General features: G+C 35.8%; 2 protein-coding genes and 1 pseudogene across 2 annotated transcripts; all 3 read left to right on the forward strand.

Annotated features, from left to right (window-relative positions):
• Positions 1–727: 727 nt before the first annotated feature.
• On the forward strand, positions 728–8478 carry LOC103985583 (uncharacterized). Its single transcript, XM_009403327.3, has 5 exons — positions 728–1071; positions 2719–3082; positions 4969–5039; positions 7753–7851; positions 7942–8478. The coding sequence occupies exons 1-5, from the start codon at positions 757–759 to the stop codon at positions 8035–8037; spliced, it is 945 nt and encodes a 314-aa protein (XP_009401602.2). The 5' UTR covers positions 728–756; the 3' UTR covers positions 8038–8478.
• A 300-nt stretch (positions 8479–8778) lies between these two features.
• LOC135611595 (S-adenosylmethionine synthase-like) lies at positions 8779–10824 on the forward strand (annotated as a pseudogene).
• Positions 10825–14531: 3707 nt separating this feature from the next.
• On the forward strand, positions 14532–20621 carry LOC135612856 (cytochrome b-c1 complex subunit Rieske-4, mitochondrial-like). Its single transcript, XM_065109602.1, has 2 exons — positions 14532–14836; positions 19723–20621. Exons 1-2 carry the CDS (start codon positions 14650–14652, stop codon positions 20364–20366), a joined length of 831 nt encoding a protein of 276 aa, XP_064965674.1. The 5' UTR covers positions 14532–14649; the 3' UTR covers positions 20367–20621.
• Positions 20622–21368: the final 747 nt, after the last annotated feature.

Genomic DNA, 21368 nt, shown 5'->3' on the forward strand with positions numbered 1-21368 from the left:
CAAAGACACACAAAGATCTTTTCAGATAATATTAAAAAATATATATCGTAAAATTGATATAATATTTTTTTGCATTATATAAATGATGGTTTCATGAGATACTAGAACAGTGTTTGATTGATAATTAGATGTTAGATTGTGTAGTAACTTCTATTGCTAAACAATAAACTCTAATGATTTATGTCTCTCGACAGGATTGTAGTTGTTTTGACAATCAAATATTACTGTTGCTAAAAAGGATCAGACTTGCTAATTGAAACAGACAATCAATATCTATATCACCTTATCAATGTCTTTCGAAATTGATTTCTTGAGAGTATAAATTGATATCTATATCACCTTATCAATGTCTTTCAAAATTGATTTCTTGAGAGTAGAAATTGATATCTATATCACCTTATCAATGTCTTTCGAAATTGATTTCTTGAGATAAAGAAGAGAATAAGTCATGCACAATAATAATGGGTCATTTATGCAAAATCCTTAGGGGATCGACCAATTAAGGAATGCCAATTGATCATGATATGTATTCATTAGGTCGACTGTGTCAGTCGGGGGTAATATAGTTTTATTTTCTTGAAAGAAAAAATCTACCGCTAAAAACAAAACCTTTTTTTTTTTCCTTTGTTTTTACAGAGTTATCATGTATGTGGGACCCAAGCGTTGCTCGTGTGTGGCTGGAATCCATTTTGTTTGTTACGCTATAAAATAAGAAAAAAAAGAAAAAAAGAAAAAAAAAACCGAGGTTTGATCGCGATGGTAATGGCGGCAATAATGGTTTCGGTGCCCCTGTCTGCCTCCGCCCTCCTCACTCCCACCTCTCTTCCTCCTCCCAAAAGATCGTCTCTACCGGGTAATTCTTGCTCAATTGCTCCTCATCTTATCTCCTCCTCCTCATGCTCGAGGAAGCTTTCTTCGTACTCGGCTTCCACCTCTTACTTGTCCTCGGGCCGGATCGGATCCGTGAGGTGCCGCGCCACCGGCGAGGGATCACAGTCGACCTTCGATGATCGGATGGTCTATCAAGGGGTCTACGGCCCCTGGACGGTGGATCCCTCTGACATTCGCGAGGTACGATGTCCTCTTCGTTTCCTCTACCCTTTCGGTCTGACACGTTTGTTTGTTTGTTCTAACATGGTGACTTTGTCTCTGTGTTTTGTATTTTTCCTTCGGTAAGAAGTGATCTTTGAACATAAAGATTTAGAAATGAGTTGGGGCAAGAAGCTTTTGTTGAACGTATCTTCTTGTTCTTATTGTCTTTATGTAGTACTAAATTACAGCTAGATAAAGTGGTCTTATCATAGAGATGTTAGAGTTAGATTTAGGGTTCGCAAGCATTTCTTTAGGTTCTATTTATTCTTTATCCATCCAAAATAATTGGAGTTCTAGTTCAGCCGTGGGTTGAAGCTCTATTACTAATGTCTACTGAAGCAATTTCTAAAGGTTTTTAATATTATATGCATTCAATGAATTTGAACTATGATGCTTTACCTTCTTCTAGTTGATGAAAGGCCGAAAGTTGGAGCTCAGTCAAGTGTTTTACTTGGATGAGACATGAGGAAGATAATAAAGGCTCAAATTTGCATACAAGGCAATCTGGCTAGAAATTGGTGACATGGATCATTATCTTTACCTGACCCATCTAAGAAATGACCGTTAAAAACCACTCATTCAAGAGCATCAGGTTCAGATCTGGAAAATTTTACTTATTAGTTTATTCTAGGTTGCATCTAGAATAATTTCCTGATGGATCATTTTTAATCTACTAGACTCCATATGCCTGCTCATTCTTCTATGGAAACTTGGAATTATGAGGAAATATGATGCAACCCATTTAACCCTTCTGCCATACTGTTCAGGATTAAGTTGGAAACTCAGATGCACCAGTTAAGTCTTATTTGGTTGTCTATCTTTGGCACATTGTTGACATAATCACATAAGATCTGAGCAGGAATGTGTCTGTTCAGAATTTAGGTTAAGGTATTGAACATGAAAGCTTGCTTATTCAATGCAATCCAAGGATGACGTCAACTGCTACTGGATAATTGCAGAAGAACAAAGAAAGAAAATTAGAAGTTTTATGTTTATTTAATTGGTAAATGTGTGAGACTATTACAAGCTAAGAGGTGGATACTCAGTAAATAGGAGTGAATATGATGAAATGAGGAGGAAAGATTTGATTTATTTTTCTTTTGAATAAATGTGATTGCTTGTGCAGCTTGCACAAGAATTGTTCGTTGTTCTAGAGCTTTTGGTGATATCAAGCCATGCACCTTAGAAGTACCCTTCTCATCATCCATAGAGACCACTTAGCCATTGAAAGCTTTTAGGGGATATTCAAAGTGTGTAAGCATTCCACTTATGCTTGCGCCTCCACCAAATTTTGGACATTTAGCCTTTCTAACTCTCATTGCTCTCAATTGTATAAGAAGTAGATTACTTTTCTCATGTCTTGAATGTTCAACATCAGCTTGGTTTTGGTAGCTGCAGCAATAGATCAAAATCAGACACCTGGAACTAATAATAAGTTTAAGTTATTTTAATTATTAAACAAATAATGAACTCTTACAATATCTATAGACTGTAACAAAAATCTCTTATGATATTTATGTGTCAATATTAAATTCTTATTTTGAAGTAATACACATATGATGACACACAATTTGCCTTTTGCGTGTGTATATTTATTTGTCTGACTGCTTCATTCTCTGCTTGCAGGTTATCCTATATAGGTTAGGATTGATTACTGCTGCTGCATCATTTGTTATTTCTTCTTCTGCTGCTTTTATACCTGAAGGCAACATATTGGGTGATATCATCAAGCAAGATGTCGATTTCTTGTACATCATTGGAGCTGGAGGACTAGGCCTGTCTTTACTTTTAATTCACATTTACGTGACTCCTATCAAGCGATTCCTTCAGTCACTTTGGGTACTTGGTGTTATCGGGTCTGTTGGAACCTATATAATGCTTGCCAAGCCTCTGAACCAAAGCTTGATAGAATATGTCATAAGTAACCCGGTCGGTGTATGGTTCATTGGACCTCTCTTTGCAGCACTGACTGGTGTGGTTTTCAAAGAAGGTATAAGCAATATTTTTCAATGCAATTTTCTTCAAAAATTTTGCATTAGTTTTCAAACATGTATTATTAACTAACATTGTGTAAATACCTTGAACATCAAATAGCAGGATGTGGCTTAAGCAGTTTGTTTCTGAACTTTGTTTCTAGGTTTAACACACCTCCTTTCTTCTCTTTTTAAGATATGGTGCAAGTTGAAAAGTCTGGCTTGTTGTGTTAAATGTAACCTGTGTATCAAGAAACTTGCAGTTGGATTTACCAACTTATTTCTTTCTCAGTCATGTATACTGACCTCAAATGTTCATAATAGAAGCTTCTTGTTGTTGTGCAAGTCTTTGCTCATTCTTTTATTATTGACAGATATCAATTTATCATGTTTTCCACTTTCTCTTTGATCAATGTTCCATATGCTTTGCAGCTTAATCCATGCAGTAGTTTAATGTAATTTCTTGAAAAAAAAAAGAACAGTGAGTTAAGGTATTTGCAGTTGTTTTAGTCATGCAGATGTGCATTTGACATATTATCAGTCTTTCTTGAGTTAGGTTGCTGAATGATCCATGTTTTTAACTTCAAAGATTTGTACTAGCTTTATTATGGTTGTATGAGTTTTCTTTTTCTGATATCTTTGCCAGAGATGAATTAACTGGTTTAATACTTTCTCTTGATCAAAGTTCCATGTGCCTATTACCATCTAATTGGCAGCCAAATTTGTGCAGTAATCATGCAATTATAATTAAACTTGCTTATGTTTTTCTTAAGTATATCTCCATATGCCTATTACCAACTTGCCTATTATATGTCCATATGTCTATCTATTATATCCCTATTATCGACTTTCTTATGAATAATAAAATGATCATCACAAGGTATATCGATCGAAGTCTTTAAGACATCTAGTTTTCATTTTGCCGTGGCCCCCATCCTGTAAAGACTTTCTCCATGCTTTTAATTTAGACAACTTGAGTGTTCTTTTTATGATCCAAAAATTAGCAAGAACAAAAAGGAATTTCACTCTTAGAATCTATATAGCTGAGGGAATAATCATTTTTAAAGCATATGCAACTTTAAGCAGGTGCAAATGGGGTTTATGATCCACTGCTTGGTATGGTATGATCCAAGTGGTCTTTACCGCTCTTGATAAGGGAGCAGCCCAAGCCGATTGGTACAGGGCTGATATGGTGAGGCTACCCAATAGCAGTTGGGTAGCCACTGGGGCCTTTGTGGGGGTTATAAATATCCCCTCCACACCTCAATCTTAGCCCTCACACACACTCCCACACTCCCTCTCTTTCTCACTCTCTTTTTCTCTTTAATCTCTTTCAAAACTCACTCAGTTTTCTCTAACTCCTTTCCAAACTAATTGAAGATCATTAAAGGAGAATGATTTATGCAAGAATAGGAGCAATAATCAAGATCCGGTCCTATATGGCAAGATATTTATGGTAAATAGTGTAAACGAAGCTAATCTGGAATATAATATGAAATCTTCTTGTACTTTACTCCAATATTATATAATAGCCTAAGTTCTGATGCATATTTGAATCTGTCTTCTTGTTGAGTATCCAAGAAATCCAAATTCTTTTGTGCTTATGGATACTTTATTATATTCTGTTGCATATAAATTCAATTGGATATTCATACATTGGCATATGTTATGATTTCTAAGCTAGGAAGAAACTAGATTTCTTAGGAATATTTGTCAGTGAAATTATACATCCAAGTTCATTTATCAAGAAAAAAATGGTTTAGGTCCTCTGACTGTTGCAATTTGGTCAGGTCATGTTTTCTCTGTGCAAGTAGCTGTATATCATAATAAATCTTTTGTGCACATCTTATATTTTGTTTGGTTTTTTTTCTATTGATATTTGTTGCTACTGGACACCATACAGGTCTCTGCTATGGGAAGTTGGAAGCTGGTATCCTGACATTCATCATCCCTGGACTTCTTCTAGGACATCTCGTATGTTTCCTACAACTTATTTATCAGATGCTAAACTAAGAATAAAATCTTCTAATGAAGTTAAGAGAGTAGTAAACATGTCAGAATGCTACAAAAGGATTTATTAATTAAATGCAAGGACATATCATGGATCAGTGCAAGGACATATCATTCAAGGTCGATAACTCCATGTTGGTAAAGCTTGAACCAGCATCTATCCATATCTTTAGGTAGAAAGTGCACAAAGGATTGGTGAACAAATATGAAGCACCCTTTCTCATCATCGACATAGTAGGCAATGTATCCTATAAGTTGTAGCACCCGACATTGCTAACATTCACTGTGTATTCTACGTGAGGAATTAAAAGCCTACCTTTCGGATCTGCAAGACTTATCCCAGAAAGTCTCAACTCGACCATCTCGACCCGAGCATCATATTAAAGGCGATTGTTACAAAGTGGCGTAAACTTCTCATAACTAAAGCCAGTTGGGAACTAGAAGACTTGCAAAATTAAGAAGTGATCATGAAAACCTACTAGCAAGCACTGACAAGGATTAAGTAGGGGAGAATGTCACGAATGGTTGTCGTATGCCCCACCTTTATCAACAAGCCATTTGTCACTTTTGTTTTTTTGTGTTGTTTCTTGACTTATTTTTTGCTTGTTTTATGTGTGTTTTTTCCCCTTTTTTGTAGGTCAAGATAGTCTATAAAATTGCTCAGGTGGCATAGGACTAGATGGAACTTTGGGATAGCGTTGGTGATCAGTTTGAAACTCTCAACCTTGTATGTAAATTATACGTAGGCTTGCCAAACAATCCGACAACTGATTAAGTAGTTGTTGTTGGGTTTGTGGTTGTCTTTTTACTGTTTAGAGTCATTTTTTTTCCCTTTCAATTGTTTGCTAATTTGCTTTGTTGTGCTTTTGTTCGAGATGTCGAGCAGGGTTCTTAATCTCATATTGTATTGAGCGATACGCCTAAAATAGGTATAAAACCCTCCGAAAATATCTGAAAAATAGAAAAAAAAAAAGTTAGGATATGATTTTTAAGTTAGAAATAAATATACATTTAGTATAGTTTTAGAAAAAATAATGTAAATTAGGTAAGAATAGTGTAATATATTCTTTTCGGGCTTTAAGGAGTAGCTTTATGCAAAGTTCACAATTTCGGTCCGTTCTGGATTGTTCATCCTCTTAATCCTCCTAAATTAGCCTCCTAAATTTGATTCAATCTACAAATCATTGCTTTGTTGAGTTTAGGAGAGTGAAAATGTGAGAATAAAAAAAAGAATGTAAGAAAAAATGAGTTTGAGAGAGTTTATGATAGTGTGAGAGTGAAATGGATTGAAATAGGGGGGAGGAAAGAGTTTTAAAACCCTTGAGGAGGCCTCCAATGGTCAATTTGACCGTTGGAGCACTGTTACCATTCGGTAACGATCGATTTCAACTGTTACCGCTCGATATAGGGCCAGATGGTTGATATTGCCCGGTAATGAGCGGTCCGTATGCTGGTCTGCTAGCAGACCGAGATGTACCGCCCATACCAAGTGGTACGGTACGGTATTGCAAACCCTGATGTCGAGACTTGTTTGCCACTTGTTTTTTAAACTAATTAATTTTCTATTTTATATTTCTGAAACCTATACAATGTTGCACTTAGGCTGGTCCTTTGTAGATGGATATCATAAGGGTCTCTCATGACTTGGGTAAATTCAATTAATTCTATGACAGGAAGTTACTCCTTAAACATGCCAATCATGTACGATGCAGAAAAAATTGTATGGGCTTCTTCTATTGCTCCTTTGGGGTTACCATGCTGGCATGAACAATATATATTTTTTATTAAGATTTTTGTTTGTTAAAGGGTTTTATACATATTTGCTCTTTTGCTCCCCTTTTGTATTTAATTATGTAGTGTCGTCAACTTGTTTTTTACATATTTCGTGTTGTCACCTTGATTTTACATGTTAGAGATCTAAATACTGGTCCGATGCCCATTTCTATGGTGTTGATATATGAAATAATATGCAGCTTGTTTTGTCCAGTATCATTGAAAAAGAAAAAAAGAAGAAGAAGAAAATGGTACATCCGCATGTATCAGGTTACATGTTTGGGTATTGGTACTTGATCAGACTGCTTAATATAGCTGGTACATGCTGGTCTGATTATTATTTGTATCCCTGATTGTCACAAAAATGTACCATGACTGTCTCCAACTTACATCGTGTTTCTCATGCCAAAAATAATAATCCTTGCCCTGTTAATGTTCCATTTGACAATCGTATGTGCATATATACTAGTCCCGCAAGGATTTCTTACTCACCCATATTGATTTCAAGACCTTTTCATTTGATGAATAACAATTAACTTAAAGCTTCATGGATGTTCCAAATGGCTTGTTTGGTAAGCAAACATGATTAGTACTTTTCTATTTTTTTTTTACTTTTACCAAAGCAATTCTCAGATTTTCAGGAAAAAAAATCCACCTGAAGGGGCATCTAGGAAGGCAATTAACACACTTATTTGGATTGTTCTGTTAACATTAGGAGATGTATAAATTGGTGTATCCTGTTATAATAAGCTGGTCAACATCCTATTCAATTTCTTTTCAGTAGAATGACTTTTTATCTCTTTTATGTGCATGATGATGTTTGTGAATATTCTTGCTCAAAAATGTTGAAGACGATATTGATTAGTCTGTGACAGTGCATCTAATAGAAACTTTGTATGTGCAGACAGGTTTTATTGATGATGGAGCAAAACTGAGTCTATTGGGTACTTGGATGGCTCTTTTCATGGTGTTTGCAGCAAGGAAGTTTCAACAGCCCATTAAGGTTCTATATTGGATGTTGCCAATATCTGAAGTATCAAATTTATGATTTTGGATTTTCTCTGATCTTCTTTATTTTTCCACTTCTTTGTAGGATGATATTGGTGACAAATCTGTATTCATGTTCAATGCTCTTCCTGAAAAGGAGAAGAAGGCTTTGCTTCAGAATCTTGATGGACAACTTGAATAGACACTGGATTAAAGATAAATGGATTAGTAGTGGCCTATTGATTAATTTAAGGATATCTGAAACTTGTCATTTAGATCTGATTAGCTGCATGGTGACTTTTCTGTTGCATTTGATACCATGATGCTTTATTGATCAATGACAGGCATGTGTATTGTGTCACAAAGTACTATGGATCATTGGCAGGCATTTGCTATACTGCTGCTGAAGGGGGACTTGAAGTTAGGGACTTGTATGTTACCAAGGTTGCCCTTCAAAACAAAAGGATTAAAAGCTTACTTAACCATGAAGAAATTGTTTGCAATAATCTTGTCATGGCTAAATATGATTTTTAATCTTTTAGGAGCTTTCAATATCCTAGGAGAATGACTTGGAGTTGGAATTTGTTTTTGACTGCTATTGTACAACTTACATCTGGATATGTCAAAGTAATTTAGTGTGGCAGATCCACTAGTATTATGAATGGTAGTTGGGTGTCTTGACACCCGTGTATGAAACCTACTTTTATTTCTGTTGATACTTCTTACTCTTTAATTACAAATCTTTTTAATGGTCAAGATGGGAATACTCCCCATTTAAATGAATTGTTTGGACCTGAATTAGTTTATTAAATTGCTAGAATTGAATCCCTAATAATCGGGACAATTTGTGGGTTTGGAAGTATGATATCAGGGGCTTAGCATCAACCAAATCTGCTTACGAGTCTCTTTTTTCTAACTGCTGGCTGGTCTGAAGATTCTAGGGATGGTTGGCGAGTGCTTTGGTCTCTACCTCCATTACCTAGAGTTGCAAGGCTGTGCTGGAAACTTTTGCATGGACGACTTCCTACTACTCGGAGGTTGGCTCATATGGGAATTGGAAACGAAGGACAATGTGTTTTGTGCAGCATGGCTACCAACACTTGCTCTTTCAATGTGAGTTTGCTATGAGGATTTGGCATCTTTGTCAGCAGAAATTATCTATGCAGTTTTCAACATTTTGAGGGTTAGAGGATGGAACGTGGCTCAAGGAGGGAAATTATAGTACTCAGGTTAACTGGTTGATCCTAATAACCATAATTGACTTTATTTTAAGAATTGATACTGTATGCGTTGTTTGCGCAGGTTGCAGAAGCATGATGGTTAGATCGAGTCTTCACAATGAAGTGTTGGCCATCCGAGAAGTGACGTTGGGACAGGGACATTCGAAAGGCCTTTTTATTAGAATTGATATTGCGTATGTTTGCAGAGGCACGATGGTTAGATCCAGGTTTCACAATGAAGCGTCGGCCATCCGAGGAGTGATATCGGAGGCACAGAAGAGGGACATTCGAAAGATTCACATTGAAAGCAATGTGAAAACCCTTGTTCAACTACTGAATGCAAAGGAAGTCCCTCCATCAGGTATTGCTAATGTTAATTTAAATTTATTAATAATGAGTCAAGTTAAATTCATCAAGATCGATATACATCAGGTCATATACTAATTCAATCAACAAGCTCAAGCTCAAGCTCAAGCTCAAGCTATTAGATTATGGATCAAACTTTTTCCACATCCACAAACTTGACTTTGGTTACCAATCTCATTTTGGTTAGTGTGACTTTGTCCACAACTACAGTTTGGTAGGTGGTACAACTAACTCTGTCCCATAATCACAAGCTTGACTTTTGTTCCTAAGTTTATTTTGATTCAATTTATTCAATAATTCATGTCAATTTAATTTTTTCAATTATTTTTTACACTCTTTTTTTTATTTATGAACCTTGGGTCTAATATTAAGTTAAATATGTATTGACAACGGGTCAAGTCAAATTAAATAAGGTTAATATATATCAAGTCAGACACCAATTCAAAAGACATGAAGCAGGAAAATATTTTTCTTCTTTGATAAAACCATTTGTCAAGTCCTGTTCGAACCAGTGAGAGGGTAGTGGATATTAAGGTTCTACGACCTCTTCGCTTCATCTTCTTTAGTTTCACTCTAAGATATAACTAAGATGGACGATACCTTCCTTTCCATCCCTAAATCTATCAATGAGTGTCACCCCAATAAACTATAATACCATATCTTAGATGCGATGATTGATGCATGCCTCAAGTAGGACCTTAACAACAAGGTTGCCTGTGAGACCTGCACCAAGACCCAGTATGGTCATGGTCTTTGGTGAGATTACCACCGACTGCAATATTGACTATGACAAGATTATCGGTGACACTTGTCATGCTATCGAGTTCACATCTAAGGATGTAGGCCTTGATGTTGACCACTATGAGGTGCTTGTGAACATCGAGTAACAATCCCCTAACATGGTTCAGGGTGTTTATTGGCACTTCAAAAAGTGCCTTGAGGAGATTGGTGCTAGCGACCAGGAACACATGTTGGGCTGTGCAACTGGTGAGACTCCTAAGTTGATGCCCCTTAGCTATGTCCTTGCTACAAAGCTTGGTGCTTGCCTCACTTAGGTTCACATGAATGGAACTTATCCATAAGGAGATTGGTGCTGGTGACTAAGGACACATGTTCGGCTATGCAACTAATGAGACTCATAAGTTGATGCCCTTAGCCATGTCCTTGCTACAAAACTTGGTGCTTGCCTCACTGAGGTTTACATAAATGGAACTTATCCTTGGTTGTGGCCCGATGGTAAGACCAAAGTTACTATCGAGTACCAGGACGACCATGATGCTGTGGTTCCTATCCTAAGGCACACTATCCTTATCTCCACCGAACACAATGAGACTGTGATTAATAACGAGATTGATGTTGACCTGAAGGAGCATGTTATCAAGCCTATCATCTCGGAGCAATAATTGGATGAAAATATCATCTTACATATGAACCCCTTTGGTTATTTTGTTATCGGTGGATCTCATGGTGATGCTGGTCTTGTTGGCCGCAAGATCATTATTGACACCTATGGTGGCTGGGGAGTATATCAATGTAGTGACTTTTTAGGCAAAGATCTTACATATGGAGATAGTATCTTTTTAAGCTAATGAGCTTGCTCATCGCTGCATCATTTAGGTTTCCTATCCCTGAGCCACTATCTATATTTGTTGACACTTATAGAATAGGCAAGATCCCTTATAAGGAGATTTTGAAGGTTGTGAAGTAGAATTTTGATTTCAAACTTGGGATAATCTCCAACCTGACCTAAAGAGGGGTGAGGACACATATATGATGATAGAAACTTATATATAGATATTTTAGTAGGAATAAGCCAAGCTTCTCTTAGGAGATAGTCAAGCCCCTCAAGTGAGAGAAGCCACATATGTTGGTCATGATGACCTAAAAGGTGAGGTTGTTTTTGCTCTTGTAGTCATAGCAAGACTATTATCGTTCATTCCCTTTTGTTTGGTTGGGTTATGTTACATGGTTTATTTTGTTTCTTTGTTATAATGGTATGAAGTCATTGACAAATGATTTGATGAAAGAAGAAAAGAATTTGTGTTAAAATATTTATCAATGGCAACCCCTTTCAGTTCTAGTCCTGCTTCATTTCGTTTGGTCAGGCCCAAACTATGGTAGTCAAGCACTAAGATCCATCGATCTCTTTTGGTCAAGCCCTTAAGCTCACTTGCATTAGTCAGACTCCAACCTCCACTAATCCCTTCTGGTCATGCACCATGCTCACTTGCATCAATTAGACTCCAACCTCCATCGATCCCTTCTAGTCACGCCCCAAGGTTACTTGCATCAATCAAACTCCAACCTCCACCAATCCCTTTTGGTTAGGCCCCAAGCTCGCTTGCATCAGTTATACTCCAAGTTTTACGATCTCTTTTGATCAGGCAACCTACTAGACATCTTCAGTCTACCCAAGTAATTCAGCTAGACCTCACTTTTACCTGTGTTACCACTATAGTCAAATTTTAAATTAGAAGTGAAGTCCATGCACTCGCTCTACATCTCCAATGATTTAGAGCTAACACATTGGTGGCCATTCATTGGCAACCCCATACTTACGTGCATTCGATCACCAAGGGATAAGTTGTGCCTATCCCTACTGCACAACTATGTATAGATCCCTTGAGTGGAATTGAACAGTCAATCATTTCTAATATCAGTTTGTTAGGATGCCTCCCATTTTATTCTAAGTTGACCCATGGGTGTTTGGAACTCTATTGGAGTTAACGAGTCTATTTTTATTCAATTAGCTTATTTGATCTCATCATTTGATAGTTTGTTCGCAAGCAATCCTAGATTGGTGCCTCCTGCATTCTCTAAGTTATGTATTATTGTCACTATCCCCCACTAACTTAGTTGTAATATGTACTAATTATTTTGTAGATAAGCATACTTTAGTTTTTCATTATAAGTAACAAGTAATAATCTTAGATATGTTATCCTTCCAATATTATCAAGTGTAAAGTTAAGACATGAGGTAAAGCTATAAGGGGTTGTTGTCGCTATACCCCCTATTAACTCAGATGTAGTCTATATATCAAATAATGACTAATCATGTTATAAGTATACTTTAGTTTATCATTGTAAATAATAGGTAATAACCTCATATATATATTAACCTTCCAATATTAAGCTTGAAGCAGAGGCATGAAGCAAGGTTCTAAGAGATTGTTGTCGTTATGCCTCCCCAAATCTTCGATGTAGTATATATATTAGATGATTCATTTTTTAGATAAGTATACTTTTTTTTTGCCATTATAAATAACAGGTAGAAATCTTATATATATTAATCTTCCAATATCGAGCTTAAAGTAAAGACATGAGACAGCGTTTGTAAGGGATTATTATCATTATGCCCCCTATAAACTTGGATGTAGACTGCATACTAGATGATGACTAATCATTTTATAAATAAGCATACTTTAGTTTGCTATTATAAATAATATGTAATAACCTCATATATGTAAATATTCTAATATTGAGTTTGAAATGAAGACATGAGGTTGGGTTGTAAAGGGTTGTTATCACTATGTCCATATTAGATAATGATTGATTATTTTTGTAGATTAGTGTACTTTAGTTTATCATTTATAAGTAATAAGTAATAATATCAAATATGTTAACCTTCTAATATCAAACATGGTATATACTAATTATTAACAATATAACTTTAAAAAATGATTAAGCCACGGAGATTATCAAAAAATATTCTTGTTTGATGAGAGATTAAAAAATTATTTTTATATTGATAAATATCGATAGAGTCGAATGACATATTTTTGAGTTTAACTAATGCAAGCATGCTTAAAATTTTAATTATAGGTCAAATTTAATATATGTTACTCGATTTTCTCGATATTTATTCTTTTAGTTCTCTTTTCAAACTCTCTTGATACAAATATTTTCTAATAGCTAATATCTTATTTGGTGTTATATCTAATAGATTTCTTTGAGGAACTTATAATCTCTCATGTAAATAAGGGAGAAAAATATGTGGTGCACCGGAGGTTTTAATCTCCTCAAGTAAAATAGAAAAGAAATATATAGAGGTGTTTTGAGTAATAAAGTTTAAGTTTCACTTTAAAAAAAGAGAACTTAAAATTTTCTTCCTTAAAAAGCCTAAAGTTAGACAACTTTTGCCCGGATAAATCAATCTAAAAATATTATAATATAATGTATGGGATGGTGTCATGTGTTCTAATTAACTAAAATACTTCATATCATAACTAAATATTCACAATTTTGTTAGTGATAGACTAATCATATTGTCCTTGGCAAGAACAATAAAATGACGAGCGATGACAATGGATTGAAATTTTTTGGACATATAATTTATTTGATTTCGAATCTATCTAAATAATATGATATGTTTAAGAATAATTACTCGAATGATTAATGAACAAGTTATCCCATCATAAAAAAAGTACATATCCACTGTATTAATTTTCAAGGTTCGCCACCATAACGTACCGGCGTATCGGACGATACATCAGGATGTACCGAGCGGTATACCCTGATGTACCGAATAATTTTATATTTTTTTATACTACTACAGTATAGTACTGTAGTACTATAGCAGTACTACAATATAGTATTGTAGCACTATAACAGTACCGGACGGTCCACGTACCGATAATCTGTCAGACTGGTACGTACCGCCCGGTATGAGTGATACGCTTCGGTATGCAGACCTTGTTAATTTTTTGATCCAATTTAAATCAAATTAAATTATTTGGTAACTGAATTTATGATAATTATAGATAGATAGCAAAATTGAAGACACCAAGTTGGACTTCGTACTTTTAGCTAATTACTTAAAAATTAACAAAATAATATGATATCTTATCCATAGCCATCCCCAAATGAGAGCTCCATGGTATCCTTTTTTTCTTCTTCTTCTTCCACCTAGTACGCCTTCTCAAGTTTTCACAAAGCATGTCTTCATTAGAACATATGAACAAAGCAATTGTTTATTAACGTTTAACAATAAATATATTAGCAAATGGCTAATGATTGATTCATTCGTAACAAGTGTTTCTGGCTTATATCATTTTTTCCCCGTTTTGCATGGGAATACCGGGATTTAAGTTTATAACATTGTACCGGGATGCAATAATGTGAAGTTTCGTCTTCGTCTCTCGTGCCCGCCGTTCCCCGTTCGACTTCCGTCTGTCCTTTTCGTGGCGGCGGGTTGAGACCTTGGAAATCATCACCTATCGGCAGAGAAGATGCTGAGGGTTGCCGGAAGAAGGCTCGCTGTCTGCTCATGGCGGCCGGCCCCCACAGCCTCTGTTCTCTCTTCGCGGGATCCCGTCCGTGGCATCGGGGACTCGTCCGCTGCCGAAGATCCGACAACGGTCCTTGACCGATCTTCCCGGTCTGTCTTTCAATCGCCTCTTCTTGGCGCCGTGAGAGGTCAGGGTTTCGTAACCTTCTCGTTTTGCACTTGAATCTATTTGTCACCGAGATGTATCATTGTTTGTAGATACTGATCTTGATAGGAGAAAGTTGGGTTCTTTTGGTGATTTTATCGTTCTTCCTCCTTTTTGTAGTTTGGCTAATTCCTGCATCATTCATTAGAATCGGTAATTCTATGGTTGGCTTGTAAATAAATCTCGATCTGAATGTTTATAATTCTATGTTCTGTGGCCTATGCGTGCTTAACCGCTCAGAAATATTTTACTACAATGTGTAATAATTTCCATTTTCTTTGCTGATTATGAATGATGCCTTCGTAGAGCATGAGAACATGCCATGCTTAGTGGACTAGGAACACTGATAAACTGGAAGAGGAGGTTTCACAAGAGGATAAATCCGGTGTGTATAAAAAAGAAACTGATAAAAGCATGCATTTTTGTGTATTACTCGTATTTTAATGTTTGTTAGGTGATATGGGTAGGCTTGTCTCTGGAGACAATATGGCTTTAATGGTTGAACCATGATAGGCCATGAAGATGTAGGCCGACTATTTTTTGCTGAGTTTATTTTGTAGTATCCAGTAACCATGGATTTACTAAATTTGTGGAATAATTGCATTCTTAACCAGCAAGTTTCCTGTTTAATATTTAAGCAATATTATTCAGCATTACAATGAATAATACATCAGGATATGCCTTTCAGCAGAGAAGGATTAGAAAGAGGAATCAGAAGGTTAGAAAGTTTATTTGATGTTGTTTCGTCCAACATAGTCTTTGATCCATCAAGTTGCAACCAAACAGAACAGTCTCCACATCAAAATCCATGGCCAGTTTGCATTAGAATGCACTTTGGGATATTAGCACATTTTGGTGCCTAGCAGTTTTTAAATCATTGTTATATTCACATCAAATCAAATATATGATCTATACCTTCGAAGAAGATAATATTCTTGATTTGATTCGAGGGATAATCTTCCTTTCTTAATGATATATTGATTGATAGACTTTCATCTTTGTAAAGATGAATATTTAATATCTCCAATAAAAATTTGTAATCTTCAATCAATAATTTGATTTCTTTCACTTTTCCTGTATTTGTTTTCTTTTTCTTCGTCTTGAGTAGATGTTGCCATTTGGCAACTTATGATAAATGCAAAAATATCTCAAAACAAATAAAATTTATTCAAATAACACAAACTAAATTCATCCTATACCATACACTTCTGCTACAGTGGAACTCATCTTGAGTTCAAATGATTGGAGTATGGATCGGCCTTGATGATAGAACATCTTAGCTAAACCAATAACTGTGATACCAAATCTGATGCAGGACGAGAGTGACAGGATTTTTTTTTTGATAATAGAGGAAAATAAAAGAGAGGAATAGAAGATAATAACTGAAAGATAATAAGAAAACAAATGGATAACTACTAGACTCGCTCTGGCTTTAGGAGAATTCTCCCAAGATGAAGGCCTCGCATCTCTACACGTCTTTTACGTGGACGATGGAATCATGACATTAGAAAATAAATGTAGCCTCGCACCACTCACACTCAAGGTGGGAAAAGAATTCATTTCATTGATCCATTTTTAATTGATGCATTACAATATTCTAGCCCCTTTCATAAGCTCAAGTCCAAAGATAGAAAGGGAACTTACAGAAATAAGGAAATTTACAATCACATCAAATCAAATATACAATCTGTTCCTTCCTTCGAAGAAGATAATATTTTTTTACTTGATTTGAGGGATAATCTTCCTTTCTTGAGATATTATTGATTGATAGACTTTCATCTTTGTAAAGATGTATATTTAAGATCTCTAATAAAAAATTATAATTTTTCTAGTCCACTTATCGCAATAACTTTGATCTAATTTTACTCGGTTACGTTATTTGTTCTGTTTTATGGAGCCATAATTTCTTCAATTCACTATTTTTGTAGCTGCAAGCACAAGATAATAGGTAGACTAGTGATCATTCTTTTTCTTTTAATATCTAAGATACGTTGCTCAGACTTGGGCAAAGTGACACATGTATGTATGATATTTGTCTAGTGTGTGACATGCTCATGTGGTCGATGTGAATGGTTCAAATTGAAGATAGTGTATGGGATACAGCAATAACAAGCTGTAGTTTCCAATTATTTTAGGTACAGGGAAATGACACGATTTAAAATGTTTTAGGATATATCTAAAACATAAATTTTAAGTGATCATTTGTAGGTTATATAACTTTTATTTTTTAAATTAATTTATATTATTTTGAAATTTATTCAAATATTTCATTCTTCTTTTTTCTTTTTAGTTACTTTTCTTATCCTGTTATTTTCCTATCTTCTATCATTTTTATCCTTGCTTCATCTCCTTTATTTTGTTCTTCTCTTCTTGCTCTGTAGGATTTCTAATAGTTCAGAACTAGTGTTGTTGGGGATCCATGTCTCTTCCAATTGGAGAATAGTTAAACCAATCTGGGAGATATTTCATCTTTCCTTTTGGTAGAGATGTCTCTTGGCTTGCTTTCTTAACTTTTTCATGGTCTTGGTGGCTATAGAAGCAGCTTTTGTAATAACTACTTAGTGATGGTAGGGGTTTGTGATAATGGGCCAAGAATTGTAGCGAACCAGCATGTGGATTGTGGACCATTCAATTTTGGGGCGTCCTCATGTGATATAGGACTTACCATCTGCCGCCTCCCCTCCTCTCCTCTGGTGCCTCATCATCATCTGTTCCTCTCCTCTTCTATTTTTGTCGCCTTTGTATCGTGGTACGTCCTATTGCATTGTGTGTCGATATGACAATGGATCAGACCTGCACAGGTCTGGTTATGAAACAACATGAGTCTGGTGACCAAAATTGAGTTTCTTGGATGGGACAACAACAAAAGTGCAGGTGTTGAGTTATAGCAACATGGGTACAGTGAGGTGAAATACCGAGTTCAATGACCATGGTCCCTAAGTAACACATTTGGAATGCTTTAAGTGGATTATATGATTCCATAATTTAAAAAAATGAAACTTGATATGCAATCTTGTATGTTTGAGTTCATTAAGATTACATTACTGTTTAGTGGTAGAGGCTTTTGGATTTCCATATCTCTGTCTTTTTAGGATTCTAAATTGTTTTTCTTTTGTTAGGAATTTTAGATTTGTTGGCTTAGTCAATCTTTCATGTCGTGAAGCATAAACCTTCTAATCTATGTTGTATCAGAGGGGTCCAAATTTTACTGCATGATGAGCTTGGGATCGAATTTCATGGTATACCAGGCATGCGGACCATGTACCATCCTGTTGGTCTTGGCTATATTTTTCAAAATAAACTCATATTTTAGTTTTTTTTTAAGCTACAGATAACAACTGATACTGTGTTGACCAGTATATATTGATTCAAAATGTTCTGAAACTGTTATTGGTTCAAGGTTCTAAATTATGCTGGGGATTAGTATGTATGATGTTTATCTAGTTAGATTTGACCAAATCTTTGCAAGTTTATGCACGGAGAAAACTACACTATAGGCTAGGGCTAGGCAACTAAATTTTCCGATGTCGATTGAAAAGAGTCAAATAAAAAGCCAGTTGACAGTCTCTTTCGATCTAATATTAAGATATGATGCAACAGTTGTTGACTTTCATCCATCTAAAGTGAGAATAGTAAGATATGGAAAAGAATTGAATCCTACTAAATTGCTTTCTGAATGCAGATGTTGATAGTTTCAGTAGGTTTTGCTTGCTGAGGATTTCAGAATTGGAAGTAGCTATAGCTTGAAAATGGGCAACTTCTGAGTCTTGGTTTAGACGATCTAAATTTAGCATGACATGACAATGTCTTGGTGGTTTAATTTAGGTTGTCAAGCTACCTGTTTAGCACTTCTTTGGCTTGTAATTACTGCTTCCCAGTATGAAATGCAAGTTATTGGAATTTGGTCTCTATCTCGAGCAAGCCAAATGGGGACTTCTCTCAGTTTCTCTAGTTAATTCGATTATGGAAGTTGTAAATTTAGGAGTTCCAATGAAAATAAAATATCAGGGAAAGATAGAAAGAGATGAGTAAAAAGAAACTACAAGCATGTCGATGGTAATTGGAATCTGACATTGTGTCTATGGTTGGAAATGGAGTTTAAGCTACACAAGTTCAAAAAAAGGGAGTGCAGTTTACTTTTGCCTGAACACCATGCTAATCCATTGAAATAATTCTGTTTCTTCAAGAAATGTTAGATCATCTGCATCAAGGCTTTAATATACTAAAACTAAGAACAATTGTTTGTTTGATTTGTGACGTATAGATGTAACATATGTGTTGCTGACTTGTATTTCTAATGGTCATCTGCTAATTAAAATGAAAAAGGAGGAAGTGAGACAAGTTGAAAATCTGTCCCCTAAAATCTTGAAATTCCAACTATTGAGAATTTATTTGTAGGAAGATTTCTTTATTAGAATAGGAGAAGTTAGAGACATAAAAGATGACTAGCACAACGAGAGGTGCTTATTTCTTACGTAAAATATTACTAGTGAGAGGACTGCAATCATCCAATTTTCTAATATGCTACCAATAGCATGCTGCTGTACCTGATAGAGTGGACATGCAAGTGACATTTAATGCATATCGTGCACTTAGTTTGTGGTTTTTTTTTTATATATAAAACATGTTCTAATAAATGCATATTAAGGAAACTTTTAGTATGCAGTAGTTTTTACTTCTTAGAAGTGCTTGTAATGAGAATTTTGCTTTATTAGTGTTTGTTCTGTGAATTGTAACTATTATTATAATTTTTTTATTTTCATAATAGATCATCGATGTATGGTATCTTAAATAATTGTTAATGATCCAAAAGTTCTGCTTTCCTTCATTTTGTGTTGCTTAATTTGTGTCGCTCTTAAAAAATTATAGGGTATGTTTCTGAAATCATTGTCCCTAGACACCAGGATTTGGGTTTAGCTGATCTTCCAGCAACAGTGGCTGCTGTGAAGAATCCATCCTCAAGGATCACCTATGACGAACACAATCATGAGCGTTACCCCCCAGGCGATCCAAGCAAGCGAGCATTTGCATACTTTGTTTTGACAGGTGGAAGATTTGTTTATGCTTCTTTGCTTCGACTCCTGATTCTGAAGTTTGTGTTAAGCATGTCTGCTAGCAAAGATGTCCTTGCACTGGCTTCATTGGAGGTTGATCTCTCCAACATAGAACCAGGGTCCACAGTGACTGTAAAGTGGCGTGGGAAGCCAGTTTTCGTAAGGCGCCGAACAGCGGATGATATCAAGCTGGCAAACAGTGTTGATGTTTCATCTCTTCGTGATCCCCAGGTGGATTCAGACAGGGTGAAGAACCCTGAGTGGCTTGTTGTAGTTGGTGTTTGCACCCATCTGGGCTGCATCCCTTTACCAAATGCTGGAGATTTTGGTGGCTGGTTTTGCCCTTGCCATGGTTCACATTATGATGTTTCTGGTAGGATCCGCAAGGGTCCAGCTCCATTTAACCTGGAGGTGCCCCAGTATAGCTTCTTGGAGGAAAACAAGTTGCTTATTGGCTGAATCGGCAAAACTTCTTTCCTTTATTGTCATGTGACATGGATCTTTTTTGTTGGCCAGTCTGTCTGGCATTTGAATATGAATAACTCCAATTTGCCTTGGAGGACCAGATAGTTTTGAAGCTGTAGTATGTGCATTATAGTACGGCACAGTAAAGTTCTGAACGATATTTATTGTACTTATTGAATTAAATTATGTCAACTTTATTTAGATCCCTGTAAAATTTTTTGAGCTACTGTATCGTATTCCGTTGCCCCTTGATGCTGTGTGGTTGTGACCAGTTGTTCAGCCTAACTGCTTGTTTCCATGAGCTCTCTCATCGGTATTCAGGTCCCTCGTCCTTGTTAGTTAAATTTGCTATTAGAAACATAAAATGCAGAAACATTAATATCTTTCAAAAATATTACACGTGTATCATTGTTCATATTTTTAGGTATCATTCTAATTTAAGGTCACCAAAACTGATAATATTTAAATGTTATCAAATATAGAGAGAAGATATACGTATGTATAGACGTAACATTTAAGCTTTCATAAGGATATAGACGCTACATTTAGATTTAGAGGGATAAATATGCTATAGATATATCAAACCCCTATTCACCAAGAAAAAGAAAGGCGGTAGAGAGTTCGTTGGTAGTGTGAGAGGGAGTGAGGCAAAAGTGAAGCACCATGTAAGATGTCTCATCTCTTTTATCTTTTTGTTTGCACATGAGGGTGGTTTGTGGTTCTCGCATCGTGAAAAGATGGTATCAAAATGGTAACCATGACGTGGAATGAATCAGGTTCACCTGTAAATAGGATGCATCCCGATGGTAAGTGGCTTGTGATGAGTGCTTGTTCACCATATTCTCGGAGTTACTAGTATTCCTCGAGCTGAGACATAACTCTATAAATGATACTGAGCGCAAATGGAAAGAAGTTTGAGCTCGACGCGATGAAGCAAGTAACGTGGATTGCTCCATCGCCTGCTGTCCACGAATCAAATGTCAATGAGAGTTGAGA

This window comes from Musa acuminata, chromosome BXJ2-5 (assembly GCF_036884655.1).
Source record: "Musa acuminata AAA Group cultivar baxijiao chromosome BXJ2-5, Cavendish_Baxijiao_AAA, whole genome shotgun sequence".
Taxonomy (NCBI): domain Eukaryota; kingdom Viridiplantae; phylum Streptophyta; class Magnoliopsida; order Zingiberales; family Musaceae; genus Musa; species Musa acuminata.

Excerpts from the sequence above, each read along its gene's own strand:
- LOC103985583 (XM_009403327.3), top strand. The coding sequence starts at position 757 with ATGGTAATGGCGGCAATAATGGTTTCGGTGCCCCTGTCTGCCTCCGCC. Across the intron at positions 3,083-4,968 it reads TGGTGTGGTTTTCAAAGAAG|GTCTCTGCTATGGGAAGTTG; the intron begins GTATAAGCAATA and ends GACACCATACAG. Across the intron at positions 7,852-7,941 it reads AGTTTCAACAGCCCATTAAG|GATGATATTGGTGACAAATC; the intron begins GTTCTATATTGG and ends ACTTCTTTGTAG.
- LOC135612856 (XM_065109602.1), top strand. The coding sequence starts at position 14,650 with ATGCTGAGGGTTGCCGGAAGAAGGCTCGCTGTCTGCTCATGGCGGCCG. Across the intron at positions 14,837-19,722 it reads TCTTCTTGGCGCCGTGAGAG|GGTATGTTTCTGAAATCATT; the intron begins GTCAGGGTTTCG and ends AAAAAATTATAG.